At 48.7% G+C, this 16474-nt stretch overlaps 1 protein-coding gene across 1 annotated transcript in view; it reads left to right on the top strand.

Moving 5' to 3' along the window:
* Nucleotides 1–8687, top strand: part of efnb2a (ephrin-B2a) — a gene marked incomplete at both ends in the record, with an annotated part of 27404 nt that extends 18717 nt beyond the window's left edge. The window contains 2 exons of the mRNA XM_079231269.1: nt 5132–5228; nt 8294–8687. Coding sequence (XP_079087395.1) covers nt 5132–5228; nt 8294–8687 — 491 coding nt within the window. The remainder of the gene's footprint in view (nt 1–5131; nt 5229–8293) is intronic.
* Between the last annotated feature and the right edge of the window lie 7787 nt (nt 8688–16474).

Genomic DNA, 16474 nt, shown 5'->3' with positions numbered 1-16474 from the left:
CCCAAATTGCAGTTAAACCACTTATCACTGCTTCATAATTGCATGTTAACTTAAACGTAAGTGGATCTGAATAATGGGTTTTAAATGTTTGTGTTTTGAGAGAGGCTAGCGGTGATTAGCACACAGCTCTCAGTAGATTTGGGGTGAGCACGCTTTGGCCTTGTTTCTGAGGGTCACCGCTCCCTAAACGCAGAGGCGCCCCTGTCACGGGGATTAGGGCCGTCACCCCGCCGTCACCCCGCCGTCACCCCGCCGTCACCCCGCCGTCACCCCGCTCGGTGACGAGCGCCACGGCGACCCGACGGATGCAACGTGTCTCTACGTTATATCATCGCTGCTTTGCCTCTCTCCTTCTCTTTCTGGGACATGTCCTCACGGTGTCCATCCCTCCATCCTCTCTCTCTCTCTCTCTCTCTCTCTCTCTCTCTCTCTCCTTCTCTTTCTGGGACATGTCCTCACGGTGTCCATCCCTCCATCCTCTCTCTCTCTCTCCCTCTCTCTCTCTCTCTCTTCTTCTCTCGCTCCCCCCTCTCTCTCTCTCCTTCTCTCCCCCCTCTCTCTCTCTTTCTCTCTCTCTCCTTCTCTCCCCCCCCTCTCTCTCTCTTTCTCTCTCTCTCCTTCTCTCGCTCCCCTCTCTCTCTCTTTCTCTCTCTCTCCTTCTCCCCCCCCCCTCTCTCTCTCTTTCTCTCTCTCTCCTTCTCTCGCTCCCCTCTCTCTCTCTTTCTCTCTCTCTCCTTCTCTCCCCCCTCTCTCTCTCTTTCTCTCTCTCTCCTTCTCCCCCCCCCCCTCTCTCTCTCTTTCTCTCTCTCTCCTTCTCTCGCTCCCCCCTCTCTCTCTCTCTCTCTCCTTCTCTCGCTCCCCCCTCTCTCTCTCTCTCCTTCTCTCGCTCCCCCCCCTCTCTCTCTCTCTCTCTCCTTCTCTCGCTCCCCCCCTCTCTCTCTCTCTCTCTCCTTCTCTCGCTCCCCCCCTCTCTCTCTCCTTCTCTCGCTCCCCCCCCTCTCTCTCTCTCTCTCGCTCCCCCCCCCCTCTCTCTCTCTCTCTCTCTCTCTCATTGTCTCTCTTGCAGCAGGCATTGTATATTAATTACACCCTCAGAATTTGACGAGGCCGCTTTCAAAATGTTTTCTAGCTTTCCAAGGCTCTTGCACCACAGACAGTTCCTATTTCAACACATATCTGACATGCTATTTGTTCCACTTGATGTCAAACACAACTGAAACATGTTTACAGCTCATCAAAATGATTCAAATGCTAATAACCACTACCATCACTCTTTAATGTAACGTTAGCTTAAACACACATGCCTCTCTGAAACGAGCTAAATGCTAGCACAGCTATCTGTTGGAGTTATTTCTTACTTGATAGTTATATTAGGAACACACACACAAACGCTCAGAGTGAGGACACTTCTTTCACACAGTGTGTGTGTGTGTGTGTGTGTGTGTGTGTGTGTGTGTGTGTGTGTGTGTGTGTGTGTGTGTGTGTGTGTGTGTGTGCGCGCCACTCAAGCTGTCACTTTGGTCTCAAGCGGTAGCTACTTTGTCACAACCGGTGAGTGATTTTTCCTGATGACCTTTTTCCCCTGTATTTTGCATGTGTGTGTATGGTGGCTGTCAGTGTGTGTGTGTGTGTGTGTGTATGTGGCTGTCAGTGTGTGTGTGTGTGTGTGTGTGTGTGTGTGTGTGTGGGACCAGTCTGCCTCAGCCCAAGAACAGCATCTTAACCACATCGCCAGTGTGGAAAGAGTGAGAAAGTAGACTGTAATTCACAGTCAAGATGGAGTGAACGGTGAAGGAGAATCCACTGCAGCCTTTCCTTTGTCCTTCTCTCTCTCATTGCTTGTCTGCAGAAGGTCACATGCAGGCCCAACTAGTGGCCTAATCTCTCTCACTACTTCTTCTCCTTTTCCTCCTTGCACTCCCCCTCCCATGTCTGTGGGTCTTATCTGGACGCTGTAATGCCAGCTAGTTGGTGACTAAACCATTTGTGAGGGTCTTGTATGAACCCCATGTTCCCTCAGGCCCAGCATTACGGATTAGCCGGTTAGCTCGAGCCAGCTAGTCCGACAGCACGTCCAGCCTCGTCACTCAGGCCGCCTCAGCCATTCAACAATCACAGTCTGTTTAAATCCAAGTCAGGCTTGCTGGCGCTCACTCAGCACAGTGAGTGTTTTACTCTGCACTTAAAGGGGAAGAAGAATTTAACGTTTCAAATGACAGATTGAAGGATTTTTTTTTAATTGTCAAGGAAACGTTGAGAGCAAGTTAAGAAAAGCCCTGTTTCTGTTTTATTTAGTTTAGCTTCAGCCTGAATGGATGTGGATGTGTTGATGGGGAAAGAAAAGGGAGGACAGAACAGTGGACACACACCTAAATGTGCCTCATGTGCAGTCCGCCGGCCTTCAGACCCCGTGAACTCTGACCTCTCTGGCCCGAGTGCTTCTGACCATGCATGCACCTTGACACGCCTCACGCCTCACGCCTCACGCCTCACGCGTCACGCCTCACGCCTCACGCCTCACGCCTCACGCCTCACGCCTCACGCCTCACGCGTCACGCCTCACGCCTCACGCCTCACGCCTCACGCCTCACGCCTCACGCCTCACGCCTCACGCGTCACGCCTCACGCCTCACGCCTCACGCGTCACGCCTCACGCCTCACGCCTCACGCGTCACGCCTCACGCCTCACGCCTCACGCCTCACGCCTCACGCCTCACGCCTCACGCCTCACGCCTCACGCCTCACGCCTCACGCCTCACGCGTCACGCCTCACGCCTCACGCCTCACGCCTCACGCCTCACGCGTCACGCCTCACGCCTCACGCCTCACGCGTCACGCCTCACGCCTCACGCCTCACGCGTCACGCCTCACGCCTCACGCGTCACGCCTCACGCCTCACGCCTCACGCCTCACGCCTCACGCCTCACGCCTCACGCATCACGCCTCACGCCTCACGCCTCACGCCTCACGCCTCACGCGTCACGCCTCACGCCTCACGCCTCACGCCTCACGCCTCACGCGTCACGCCTCACGCCTCACGCCTCACGCCTCACGCCTCACGCCTCACGCCTCACGCGTCACGCCTCACGCCTCACGCCTCACGCCTCACGCCTCACGCCTCACGCCTCACGCGTCACGCCTCACGCCTCACGCGTCACGCCTCACGCCTCACGCGTCACGCCTCACGCCTCACGCCTCACGCCTCACGCCTCACGCCTCACGCCTCACGCGTCACGCCTCACGCCTCACGCCTCACGCGTCACGCCTCACGCGTCACGCCTCACGCCTCACGCCTCACGCCTCACGCCTCACGCGTCACGCCTCACGCCTCACGCCTCACGCCTCACGCCTCACGCCTCACGCCTCACGCCTCACGCGTCACGCGTCACGCCTCACGCCTCACGCCTCACGCCTCACGCCTCACGCGTCACGCCTCACGCCTCACGCCTCACGCCTCACGCCTCACGCAGCGCCATCGTGAAAACCACCACAAAGTAAACACGGTTAAGATGGTTAATGACATCCAGCAGGATCGTTCAAATCAATGTGTGTTGTGCTAACAGGTTTATGAAATGAACACACACACACACACACACACACACACACACACACACACGGGCACAGGAGCACAAGCCTTTAAGGAGCTTTGTCTGTAATGTGCTTTTCGGTCTCCACTGGAAAAGCCATAGGTCAGCTGGAGAGGGAGACAGGGGGAGAGAGGAGGCGAGATGGAGGGAGGGGAGGGGGAGGGAGTTCTTGTTAACATGCTCTTTGTGTCCGCTCCCATGAAGCAAGGGGATTCTGGGAGGGTGGAAAAGGAAGAGAAAAAATACAACTCGGAGGAGGAGAAAGAGAAAGCAGCAAACTATGCAAAGCTTCATTTTCCAAAGACGTTTCAATCGAGAGCTCAGCCTTTCTCTTCCCCTGCAGTTGATGGGAGGCTTGGCGTGCAGCAGGAACGGGAACTTGTGGAGTGTGCTCCTGGGTAATGGGGTTTAGGGAAGAGGCGGCAAGGTGGCTGCCCTGGAGAGAAGGAAGCTGGGGATGAGGGGGTGTTGCTCGAGGGAGGAGAGGAGGAGGAGAGGAGGGGATGCGGGTCAGAGTGGTGGGGGCGGTCCTGGTGAATGCGGGCCACTGCACGCTGGCAGGAAGCCAAGCTGCTAAGCCCTGGCAGCTCGTTAGCCTCTGTGTTACTGACCTGATAGACCACAAGCTCCACTACCCTCCCTCCCTCCCTCCCTCTCTTGAGCCTCCCTCCCTCCCCACACAGCAGAGATTCCACTTCCATGTTTCCATCCTCATGCTCGCAGGGCGTTCGTTCCTCGTCACACGCGGGACGTCTTGCTTCGCCCCTCCAGATTCCTCTCCCAACGTCTGCTGTTGTCCCTTAAACAGTGTTTAGCGGTGCACATTTTAACATCTCTGCTGTTTAAATGTTGTTTTTTCAGATCCTTTAAGCTCTTTTCATCTCAGGGCCATTGAGGTTTTAATCACCTCCCTCTGTTCTCTTCACTCCTCTGCCTGTCCTGGAAAAGGGTCCTGCTTCTTAAAACAGTTTCCATCCCTGAATATGTGTTCTCATGTTGTCAGCAGGCCTCTCCTTAAGCCTGGCAGCGGGTTTGCTTTTTTAGATCTGAGCTTTTGAGCTTTTTTAAAATACAAAAATGGTGTTCTTTAATAACCGGGTACCTCTCTCTGGAGTGTCGTTAGTGCTTATGCGCAGCTTCCCGCGGCTTGCTAAGATGGCCGCTGTCGTAGCAGCCATGGCTGTATCTCTCTCAGCCTCTCCTCACTCCCTTAACGGCCTCCTTCATGAGGCCCATCAGCACAGTTAGACCTATTACAGTCACAATTACTCAAGTTAATTGACTTTGGGGGTGTGAAATATCCCGCTAGAGCGGAGCGTTTGAGGTGATGAACAGGTGAATTGTGATTGTATTAAAGGGGATATGACTCATAACTTTCCTCAGAGGAAGGCTCTCAGTGTCTCTGTTGTCTTTGGGAACTGGCTGTTTTTCCCAGATAGGCTTAAGTCATATATGGCAACACAATCTCCCCAACACATCGTTTTTGTACCAGGTGCTCGCAGCGACAGCTAATTCTAACCTCGTCCTCTCTCTCTCCGCTGTAGCTACATCTAACGGCACCATGGAGGGCATCGACAACCAGGAGGGCGGGCTGTGCAAGACCAAGTCCATGAAGATAATCATGAAAGTGGGACAAAGTGAGTATTGCATTTTTGCATTATGGTGGTGAGTGGCTGGGGCGTGAGCAGGCAGCCACAACGCAGCGCTAGTACGCTGTGAAACATTGTGTGGGACTCCGAACATGTCCTAATAAGGTCATAGGAGGCTGTGCAGCATACTGCTCCATCGTCTCCATGACACCTGGGGCTGCGAGGGGCCGGAGATGTAATCTAGTGGAAACACACTCACACACTAGTGCGCATGCTCGCACGCACACGTGCACACGTGCACACGTGCACACGTGCACACGTGCATTGGAAGCATCTGCTGTTGTACACCCTTTCAACAAGAAGGATTTCTACACATGCACATCTAGTTTAGAGGAACACACACCCGTCATTCTCCTGTGTGTGTCACGCACACACACACACACACACACACACACACACACACACACACACACACACACACACACACACACACACACACACTGTCCCTGAGAGGGCGTTCTACACACTACATGTGAAGCACACATGCACAGTGGCCCCACACCGTCACACCAGACAGACCGGACCCTATTCTTAATTACAGCGATAATTATTCATAAATCAGTTGCCCGGCTGCAGCCCAGAGAAGACATTTCCTGGGTCAACACCAGCTCCAGGTCAGGGAATTAATCCTAGCTGCTGCAGGAAGTAGAAGGAGAGAACAGGTGCCGCTTAATAGTCGTGAAAATAATCTCCGGTGTTAAGAGTTACTCACAAATCTGTGGCTTTTATTAAATGAAATGAACTATTTGCAGTGGGTTTGGTCGGGTTGAGCTTGACGGAGCATAGAGCCACTCATACTCGTGGTTCTGACAGCTATGCTCAGGGAACGACCGCCACTGTGCTCCCATTGGAACCCCAACACCAACAGAGACGCTTCAGCAGCCTGTGGAACCAAATGAACCCATTGCCCAGCCAGAACACAGCATTAGCTGCTCTTTGTGCTCGATTACAGTCATTTCTGGGTCACGAATAGCCGTTTGTACAAAACACTTTGCCGGATGTCGATCGAGTTGAAGATAATTTGGCTGCTGGTTGAACGTTTAGAGGTTTTCCTGCAAGTCACTCGTAGGTTCGTTGCTGAGACAGGACACAGCACGACAGGGACAAAGACACGAGGAGCAATCGACTTTACAATTACAATTCCCCTTTTAATTTCCATGCATCTTCTCCTCATATTTTCAGATCCCTCTGACCCTATCTCACCCAAAGACAACCCCACCAGAGTACCCTACTCGCCCAAGAGCTCAGACGGCAAGGAGACCTACAACCCCAACGACGTGCTGAAGAAACCAGGTGAGATCATCTACTTGCAGCTTAAATCCCAGGAAATTGGGAATTGCATGGAGGATTTATCAAAACAGTTTGTCTTTTGGGCGGTAGATTGTTCGGGCAGCTCAGAGCCGATAACGCTAAGAAGGGCGTGCGTCTGTCAGTCAGTGCGGTGTGTGTGTGGAAGGGAAGGAAAGAAACATCAGCTATTCATCAGCCAGTAATTGAATGTTGCCCATAAAACTGATAGGCATCTCCGGCCTCTCAAGGACTTATAAGGTATCTCCACGCTGGCCACATTCCAGCCTCAACCCGCAGTTAAGTGACATTTTCAGGAAAGTGATCTGATCGCTGTCTGCCATCTTTTTAACGAGCTGCTCTTAGTACAGACGCACTCTTGTTTCTGCAGCGAATCTCAACTGTGGCTCCGTGCAGACCTCTCTTATCTCTGCTATTATATTGCAGTTAAAAATCTCCCAAGAACATCAGGGCGCCAATTTCCGCAGTGAGCTGTGCTCAGAGAAAAAGAAACAGGAAGGGCGCAGGAACCAAAACAAGCTGACCTACATCATCAGTCCTAGCTCCTCCCGCTGTGTCCTGGCTCATCCTGACTCTTTATGTTTTCGCTCCCAGATGTGCCTTAGCGGTGAGCATGCAGATCGGCCATTCCGCCTGTTAAATCCATGCTGGCTCCTTTTATCTGCAGGCGTCAGCATCTTGCTCTCTCCATCCCGCCTCCTGCTTGTGTCTTGCCTCAGCCGTCTATCAGCAGCTATCAGAGTGCTATGGGCAGAGCGTCTCAGGCAGCATAATCCTCTTGTACAACAACGCAAGGTTTCCTTGCTTTGGGCTCTCTGCCATCCTGCATCCACTCCCCTCCCACAGCAGACACAGTTGTAGTCCTCAGGAGAACAGCATCAGACAGGGAGACAGGAAACACGCTCCTGTCCGCGGAGAACCCAACACACCACCCTGAAGGCGCTGGATGGTAACCAGCATGGGCGTTCTGAGCCCAGCTTGGGTTTCATAATTGATGCCTCACAATGACATCAAATCCTTCTTCCCTATTGGCTTCCCTCTGGGGCTGTTAGTTAGAAATCAAAGTTACTTTTTATGGCTTTCAAAACTCAATTAATTTAAGTGCCATTTGCCTGTATCCACCATTGTAGCTCCTATCAGGCTGCGCTTGCGCAAGTTTCAAGGTTGCCGTCTTCACCGGCTGAATTTGAATGGCCACCAATCGAATGTGACCTTTATACAAAAGCCCTGTGAAGGCGGGCTTCACTCTGGGCTGCTGGCCGGCTCAGACACCTTCACTGTGACACGATGAAAAGATTGTGAAGAATGAAAGGGGAAGGCAGGAAAAGACGAAAACACTGCTTCCTCCTCTTTCCTGAAAGGCATCAGTCAGATTCTGAACCGGAGTGTTTTTGGAATCCGCATCTGACCACTCGTTCCACTACTGCACACTACTGGGATCGCAATGTGCACCAGAATCACATTGTTGTTACTTTCCAAAAAGCCCCACATCGTGTCCACACAACACACACACATGTACGTCCTGCTGTGTGTCGTTCTCCCCCGTGGATGACTAGCGCTGCTCCTCTCTGCCTGCAAGCCTTCAGCCGGGGTCGGACGACATGTGAGAGGAACCAGTAATGTTTTGAACGCACCCCGACTGCAAGTGACATGTTTATAACAGCATCATCATAGCTTGACCGAACTCAACGCTCATGTAGTCCATGCACTCACATTTTCCTCCCTCTGTCTCTCAGATGTCGCTCCCAGAGAAAGCAACGACAGCGACAACGGCGGGAAGTCCTCCAGCATCATCGGCTCCGAGGTGGCCATCTTCGTCGGTATCGCTTCAGGCAGCGTGATTTTCATCATCATCATCATCATGCTGGTCCTGCTGCTGCTCAAGTACCGGCGGCGGCACCGCAAGCACTCGCCGCAGCACGCGGCCACGCTGTCGCTGAGCACGCTGGCCACGCCCAAACGGAGCGGAGGAGGCGGGAACAATAACGGCTCGGAGCCCAGCGACATCATCATCCCGCTCAGGACTGCTGACAGCGTCTTCTGCCCGCACTACGAGAAAGTCAGCGGCGACTACGGCCACCCGGTCTACATTGTTCAGGAGATGCCGCCGCAGAGCCCGGCCAACATCTATTACAAGGTCTGAGCTGGAACTTTTAAAAGCAAGAGACCAACCGGAACAGTCCCGGGCAGAGCGGGTTTTTAGTTTCGGCTGGCGCCAGTGGCACGCCCGCAATCACTCTCGCTCTTTCTCTCTTTGTCGACTCCTCCTCGTCCCTGATGTTTTGTCACTACTTTGTTCTTTATCGAAGCTTTGCTGATACCTTGTCCCTGTGGTGTGGTCCCAGTCGGTGTGGACGGGATGGGTGGAGGGCCGGGGGAAGCTCTCTGCTGCCCTCTGGAAGCAGACAGGACGATCTCTTCTTTCCCCGATGCTGCTCCCCGTCTCTCTTTGAGGGAACTGAGTGTTGTGGATCAGAGAGGTGGACGCATGCACAGCGTGCTGGGTTTTCTTTGTCTCGGATGGGACGACGGAGGGATGTATGAACCTGAAGGTTTGCTGGCTACGTAGCTTCACCGTAAGAGAGACTACTGCTTGGAAAAAGAGACAAACGAAATGAGGGAGGGGGAGAAGTAAAGGAGAATGTGGGCTGACCATGAACTCACAAAATGGCTGCCCTCCCTTGATGCTCACTAGCCAGAGAGGCTCTGTGGATCCAGCAGCCGGGCGAGGAGGACGGAGAGAGATTCTCTCAGCGCTCCTCTCTGGGACTCTGACGGACTGACGGAGATCACATTCACCCTGCCACCCATCTCACATCACACAGACACACATCCACCCCACCACAGCCTCACTGTCGCACCAGTCATGTGACTGTTTGGGTTTACGTGTGGATCGCACCATTCCTCCCAGATATGCTTTGAGTAAATCACTTCTTTCACATGATATTTGAAGGTCTTCAGGAGGTAAAATAGGTTTTTTTTTGTACTGTCGACCTTGTTTCTGCTCGAAACTGGTTTTCATATCCTGGTTTTCTTTTCCTTTAGTGACAAGATAAGTTGTATGTGACGATCAAACACAAGTTACCCAACAGTGGCTCGGAGTGGCGAGAGCGTGAGCAGGATTTTCTTTCAATGTGTGCCCTCTCGCGTGTCCGGTCGGCCCAGGTGGCTCCTGGGAAGAGTGGAGGACTTTCCTTTACATAGAGCAGCACTATTAACCCCTCACTGGTGCCGCCACTCTTCCCAGTCAGAGACACAGTGACAGCGAGAGATGGGAGAGCAGCGGCATCCCGTCAGCTTTAGTATGAGGGCTCTCCACCTGGGCTCTCCTCACGGGAAGTGTTAGGCAATAAGAAATCCAATTCGCCTTACTGCCATTTTGGCATCAGGTGAAGAAGAGGCCCGAGACGTAGTTGAGGTTAGCGTAGCGGCTGAGACGGCTCGAGGTACTGCAGTGTTTACCCAGGCCAGCGGGCCGGTGCTCTCCTGTTCTTGTTTGAAAAAAGCACAGGGACATCTTCTTACATTGTCACTGTTTCTTAATCTCCATTAGCATTTCCATATTGTGAGTATTTGATTTACTTCTCTCTTTTTTTTTTACATAATAGATAAATAAAAAGGACATTACAAAGATGAAAAATGAAATAAAAAGCAGAATTTATTTATGATAAACACATAGAGCACAGGTGTTGTCAGGCCGTATGGAGAGGAAGAAGTAATGTTAATATATTATGGTAGAAGTGCACATTATGCAATCTAGGTTTTTGATTATTTCATATCTCCCATATTTTCATGAGCTCTCGTCCACAGACACAGGGCCTGGAAAGAGGACCGGCCCAGAGGGGAGGAGACTTATCTGTCCCAAAATAGCTCACATTGGTGTACACAAGGGCAGAGTAGCTGTGTCTCCCTCACTCAGTGTAGCATCTCCCAAAGGATAATTCCCACGAACACCCAGTGCCCGACTCTCCTCATACACACCTTTCATGTTCTCTTGTGCATGTGTGTACGTGTGTGTGTGGTTGTGTGGTTGTGTGTGTGTGCGCGCGTGTTGAGCAAGTCCATTTGTCAGTGACTTCACATCCATTAATATCTTTGGCTTAGGATCATAATCATGACTTAAGCTGTTCCTAGAGCATGTTTCAGCCCATCATCATCATTCGTTCATGAAGAACATCAAAATTTCACCGAAAAGCCAAGCCTTGTATGATCTGAGGTTTGTGCCTCTAAGAGGCTACAAAATCTGCAAATATGCAATTCTTATTTATTTTTTTAATCAATCCTGAGAAAAAAAAAACACCTATGGAAAGTGTTCTTAACCACTGAAAGATGTAACAACAAACAAATGACACAAAACTAGCAAAGTACGTCACACAAGCCTGCTGTTAGTTTTTCTTTCCTGCATTATTTCTAGTATTATTTTCCTTTTCTGTTTTAACTATGTGCCGTAGTTCAAAGGTAAACTGTGAAAAATGAAACCATTAAAAAGCATATGTATCACACCTGAACAGGTATTTAAGAAAAGATGAAAAGAAGACACACACACACACACACACACGCGCGCGCGCGCGTACAACAAAGAAATGTCTGTTTAGTTGCTCTGTCTGTGGCAGAATATGACAATCTTATTAGTTTATTTGAATCTGACGTCCTTTTCTTAGCTGCCACTCGACTAGCGCTCTCCCAACATTGACCAGGTTTGACTCACCTTTATGAAATGTTGCAGCGATGCTGTGAGAGTCTTAGCCCGAAGGCCGGGAGAAGCACCTCAGGCTACTGTAAAATGCCTTGCTCGTATGGTCAGCCCTTGGTCACTTGACTCAGTAATTTTGCACCGTACTTCTGTAGGTAAGAAACTGTAAATACATTAATGTTTGTATTGTATATGGATCCTGGGTTGTTACAATAGCCTTATTCACCTTTTTAGGAAAGTAAATGGAGAAAAAAAGTACAGAAAAATTGAATACACTTCAGTAAAACAGAGCATACTACTTTTTTGGTAAATAGCTTATGTAAATATTGACCAGAACCCAATAAAAACATTTTTTTATAAACTCTTAAAGTAAGATGTTTTGTATAAAATTTGAATTTTTTGCTATGTATTTTAGCTAGCGCTCGATGGAAAGCCTGTGTCCTCCCCACTCCCTCCCCTTTTGCACTGTTTCCATGGTAATTTGGTTTTTTTTTTAAATGAGAGAAAAGTTGCCAAACCGACTGCTGCATATTCGTGCCATAAGTGTGTACCATAAATATTTATTGATTAGTTTCTTTTTCTTTCTTTTTTGTTCCGTTTATGATTTAACTTCAGTGCAGTTTGTTAGTACCTCAGTATTATATTTGACTCTTTGTTGGCCTCCCTGGTTTTCTTTGGTCACGTCATGCTGCCGGGTGGCCGTCGCCCCTTCTCCCTTTCTTTGCAGTGTGAGATGGCCAGTCGTGGAAAAAAGGTTTTAACATTCAACAATTTAAAACAAGTTCAACATGAGGATAATGACACACATTCCACCAGTCTGTTACAAACTGAAAATGTTTTTCAATAAAATGTTTTTCCTATGGACGCGCTGTCTGCCTGTGTTGCTTTGTTGCTCTCTTCCGCATGAATAAATAATGTCTACTTTTCATTGTTTCACACAACTTGTCAGTCAAAGTTAATAATTGATCTCCGTGTAGAATATCACTCCAGAGAACACGCTTCATGCTGCAGTCTCCATGTTGTCATGTACATGTTCGCACATGGTCAAAGTATGCAGACAGACACACATGAAGCTGAGCTATCTGCTGCTATGAGAGACTCTTCTGGCTTCAGTCTCCCACCAGATGACTTGCTACAAGGGAAATAGCAAAGTCCCACCCGGTGTTGGTGATCAGGTCTGGCTCATAGTCTAAGTTTGTGTTCCAGTTCACCCGAAAGCTGTTGGATGAACTGAGCGGAGGCTTTATTGAAGCTCTTCACAAGAAGCTGGGGAAAGCCATTTCTTTAAGAAGCTGGCTTTGTGGACCCGAACTGTTACCAACCTAAAAACTACGGTGCACAATTTACTACTTTCATTTGTAACGTTGGGGTTTGTGAAAGACAGATTTAAAAAAGAATGTCATCCTGACTTCTATTACATTAAACTCTTCATGCCCTGGTGTGTAAACGGGTTCTGCTACCAGACTTCAGGCTGAAGTCACGTAAAGTCACGTGACGTCATGTCATCAGTAAAAATCACTTTCCTTTTGGTTTCACACGGGACACAAACACCATCCCCTGGGTAAAATATATTAAAACTTAGCTGAACTCAAAACGTTCTCTCTGAAGTAAAATTATTATCTATTAGTCACTATTAATACCACACAACAAAAGCAAGCAAGCAAATATTATTTCAAAGTAGTATAAGCATTTATACAAGAAGACTGATACAAAATAATACTAATTAATTCAGTATTGTTCACATCTAAACATCATAATACATCTATAGCTGTTTGGGGCCCTTTTAGTTTGGGGCCCCTGGCAGTTGGCCTCAGGTCTGCGCCTGGTGTTCTTTCTTGAACCAGACTGTTGAACTGGCGTGTCTGACCTCATAGCCGAGCCTTGGGCGTGTGACGGAGCTATGCTATGACAGGAGTGCTGAGAAGAAGGGAGAACAGGTTGAGTGTGAAGTTGTTTGTTTGAGCGGTTCTTGAGAAATCTGCCAGCAGAAACAACGCAGTCCAAACATTTAGTCCAATCTGAGCAGACATGTTTTTAAGTGCCACTGCGTTGGTGGATGAGATGAAGCAAAGCCGCAGCACCATCGAGGGTCTGGGCGTCCTCCTCATCAGTGTTGACTTCTAACTGCAAGTCCACCTCAGAGCCTTTGACTGTCAAGCCTATGATGGAAAATACCCCTAACATGTTGGGTTGGGTCTTAGTTTAAGGTCCATGTAACATTAGTTTGTCCACCAGGCTTTCATTTAAAATGTGTAGCCTCCAAGATAAACCCAATGACATCATCATTAAAACATTATTGTGTTTTCACAGAATGAGCAGTACTCCCTATGTTGCTCGTTTACGATTTTTCTGAATTGAAACTAAGGGGCCAAAGCGAAACCCCATCAGTGTACTCTCTGAAACAGAACCAGCACAGGGCTGTCACTGAGCCACGAGTCAGCAAATATATTATCCAGGCAACTAGACTGTAAAACCGGCCACGCCAGTGAGTCAGAAGGGGAACTTGCCAAAATCAAGCCAGGCAGAGACGCAGCCACAGCAGGCCAGAACCTCCCATCCACGTTAGCTAGTAGCGCCAGTGAGCCACTACAGCTGTAGCCCGTCAGCTCGCCACCATTACTCTGTGCACACAAACAGTTTCAAGCATACCGTGGCCTAAAATAGTAGGAAAACATTTCAAGAAACACTGAAATGCATTTAAATATCTGCACAATAAATATGAAGCCACAGCAAGCTTAGCTTAGCACAAAGACTAGATGCAAGGGGAACCAGCTAGTATAACTCTGTCCAAGCTAAAACAAATGTGCATAATACACATTATAACCAGCTTGTTTTATTCATTTACGTGTTATACTTATTAACTAGATGCCGCCACATTTTAGTATTTGTGCTAAGCTAAGCTAACGGGTTGCTGGCTAAAGATTCACGCGGCATTTTCATGTGACTCTTGGCAAGAAATCAAATAAGTATTTCCCAAAAATATTTAACTATTCCTGTAAGCCGCATGTGGTTTACTCAACACCTGCATTGTATTGTGGGATTACTGCATTGTTTTACTGTTATTTTGGTATTTTCACATTCAGCACATTCAAACTATGAGACCACAACTGTAAAAAGCTCTCTTGTTAGTCCCCAGAGACGCATTATGGCTAAAACCTGCAGTTAAAGATTCTTAATGGAGCGCAAAACCACAGAGTTGGAAAGCACCCACCATATTTTTTCTTGTTTTTCATTATTATCTAATACACCGCTCTCTTCTTTTCCACATCACCAGTATTAGAGGTTTTAAAGCCTCTGGCTATATATTCATCACTTCTAACCACATTGTCTTCACAGCCCTCTGCTGCAGCTGAAAATGAAAATATCTCCACAACACTGCATCTCACTTCTTGACTGTTTATCACGAGAAAAAAAAACTGCCTGAGAAGCCAAGATGAAAAAAAGAAGAAGCAGAAAACAAAAAGAGAAAACAAATTGCGAGGCTCCCATCGCTCGCTCATGGTGGTCCGTCATTTCCTCGCGTCTCGCTCACACACTTTGATGAGAAAGAAGGAGGGAGGGTGGAGGGGGAACTTTGTGATGTTTTTCCTATTTAACGTTTCCGTTTTATCTCCCTCACTTTCATGCCTTGGACGGCGGAGTGCTGTTGAGAGGCGACGAGGCGTTGCGGCTGTTTAATGATTTTCTTTTCCATTTTGAGGAAGCTGAAGGGTTTATCATTGGGGAGTAGTCAGGTTTTTAGGCCCTTAACCTCTCTCCACATGTCTGTGATGTAACATTGTGCAGAACTAGAGGGCCAGAGTCTTAAATGCCCAGGAGATTCCTGTCCACGTTGATTATGTTTAGGAAGACCTGAACTTGAGTAGGATGAACTCTCTCTGGAGGTTGCTTTGAATGCAGACCTGTCTGTGTTGACATTCTGTACACATCCTGCTTTTTTCATTCCAGCATAACTTCAAGATACGATGCAATCATGTCACTGAAGAACATTCCTCTGTGATTTGAGATTGACAGTGGATTTGATGTTCCTCTGCAGACATAAGCACTGGACTCATCTGCACAGATACGCTCCATTGAGTTTATAACCCAATCGTGCAGAAGATTGTGTCCAACACATTCTCATTCCCAAGTCATCCAATTGTCTGAGGAAACACTTGTGGTTTGGGTTTAAATGAGGCCATGTGTTACGTAGTGACACACACAGACAGGGGCACTGGTCTCCTGGGTGACGTCTGCTGGTTTGACCGTCCAGCCTCGTCTCCCACCAGTCCTTTGTCTTTGATACGAAGACCATCGCTCTGACCGTCACATTGGAGTTAGTGGAGAGGGTAAGGTCACACTAAAGGGAGCCAGAGTTGATATTTGACGAGCTGGGAGTGAGAACGGCATCTTGTGCCATTGTGAATGTGCAATTCCATCCTAGTTGCTCATACGTGGAGGGAGTAAACAAATAAGTCATGGGCGAACCAACTGCTTAAAAGTGGAAGATAATCCACACAGAAACTTGACTCCCGCTGGGTGACTCATCCAGGAGTTCGGATTCCGCTCGCGGGTGTGCTCTCATGGGAGATATTAGTCATATCAATGCGCATTTTTCATGAAGAGTCAACTGTTTGCGATCCTCATATTACACATTTTGCTGCATTCAGCATGTCAGTTTATCATCCTCGGTAAACAGGAAGCCTCAAACACATTTAACAAACTGACTGGACTGTAGCTTTTAGGACTGAGGGTAAGGTCTTCCATCTAAAGTATGCATTCATTCATTGTTGGAAGTTTGGGGTCAACAGAACAAACTGCTAAAAATATATATATTCAGCAGATATAGACACAACATTAGCATGTGTTTGTATTGTGTCCACCTGGTGAATGAGAAGCATAGACTATTGAATTGTTAGTGAGGAATTTATCTCAGCAGCATTTTTAAATAATTAAAAGAGCAGATCTTTTATTTCTCAAAATGCATATGAAACAGCAGCAAAGAAGGGTTGCGTTTCAGCAGCAAGATGCTGGGCCACAACGTACGGACCCTCCTGCTCCTACTCATGAACCTTTGGCCAACTTGCTATGCAAACACAGCCAACACCTTCAGTAATGTGGTTCATTCCTGGAGAGCCTCCCCACCTGTTGCTCTGCGATCTGCACAGACGGCCAGCTCCGCCCATCTCCTTTGTGTGGATGAATGAAAGGTGTTAGCGTTTTTGGCTCGCAGTGTTACGTGTAGAACAAGGAACACA

The sequence above is a fragment of the Taurulus bubalis genome, assembly GCF_910589615.1.
Source record: "Taurulus bubalis genome assembly, chromosome: 15".
NCBI lineage: Eukaryota > Metazoa > Chordata > Actinopteri > Perciformes > Cottidae > Taurulus > Taurulus bubalis.
The sequence above is the reverse complement of the archived record's forward strand: the minus strand, read 5'-3'. Positions and strand labels throughout refer to the sequence as shown.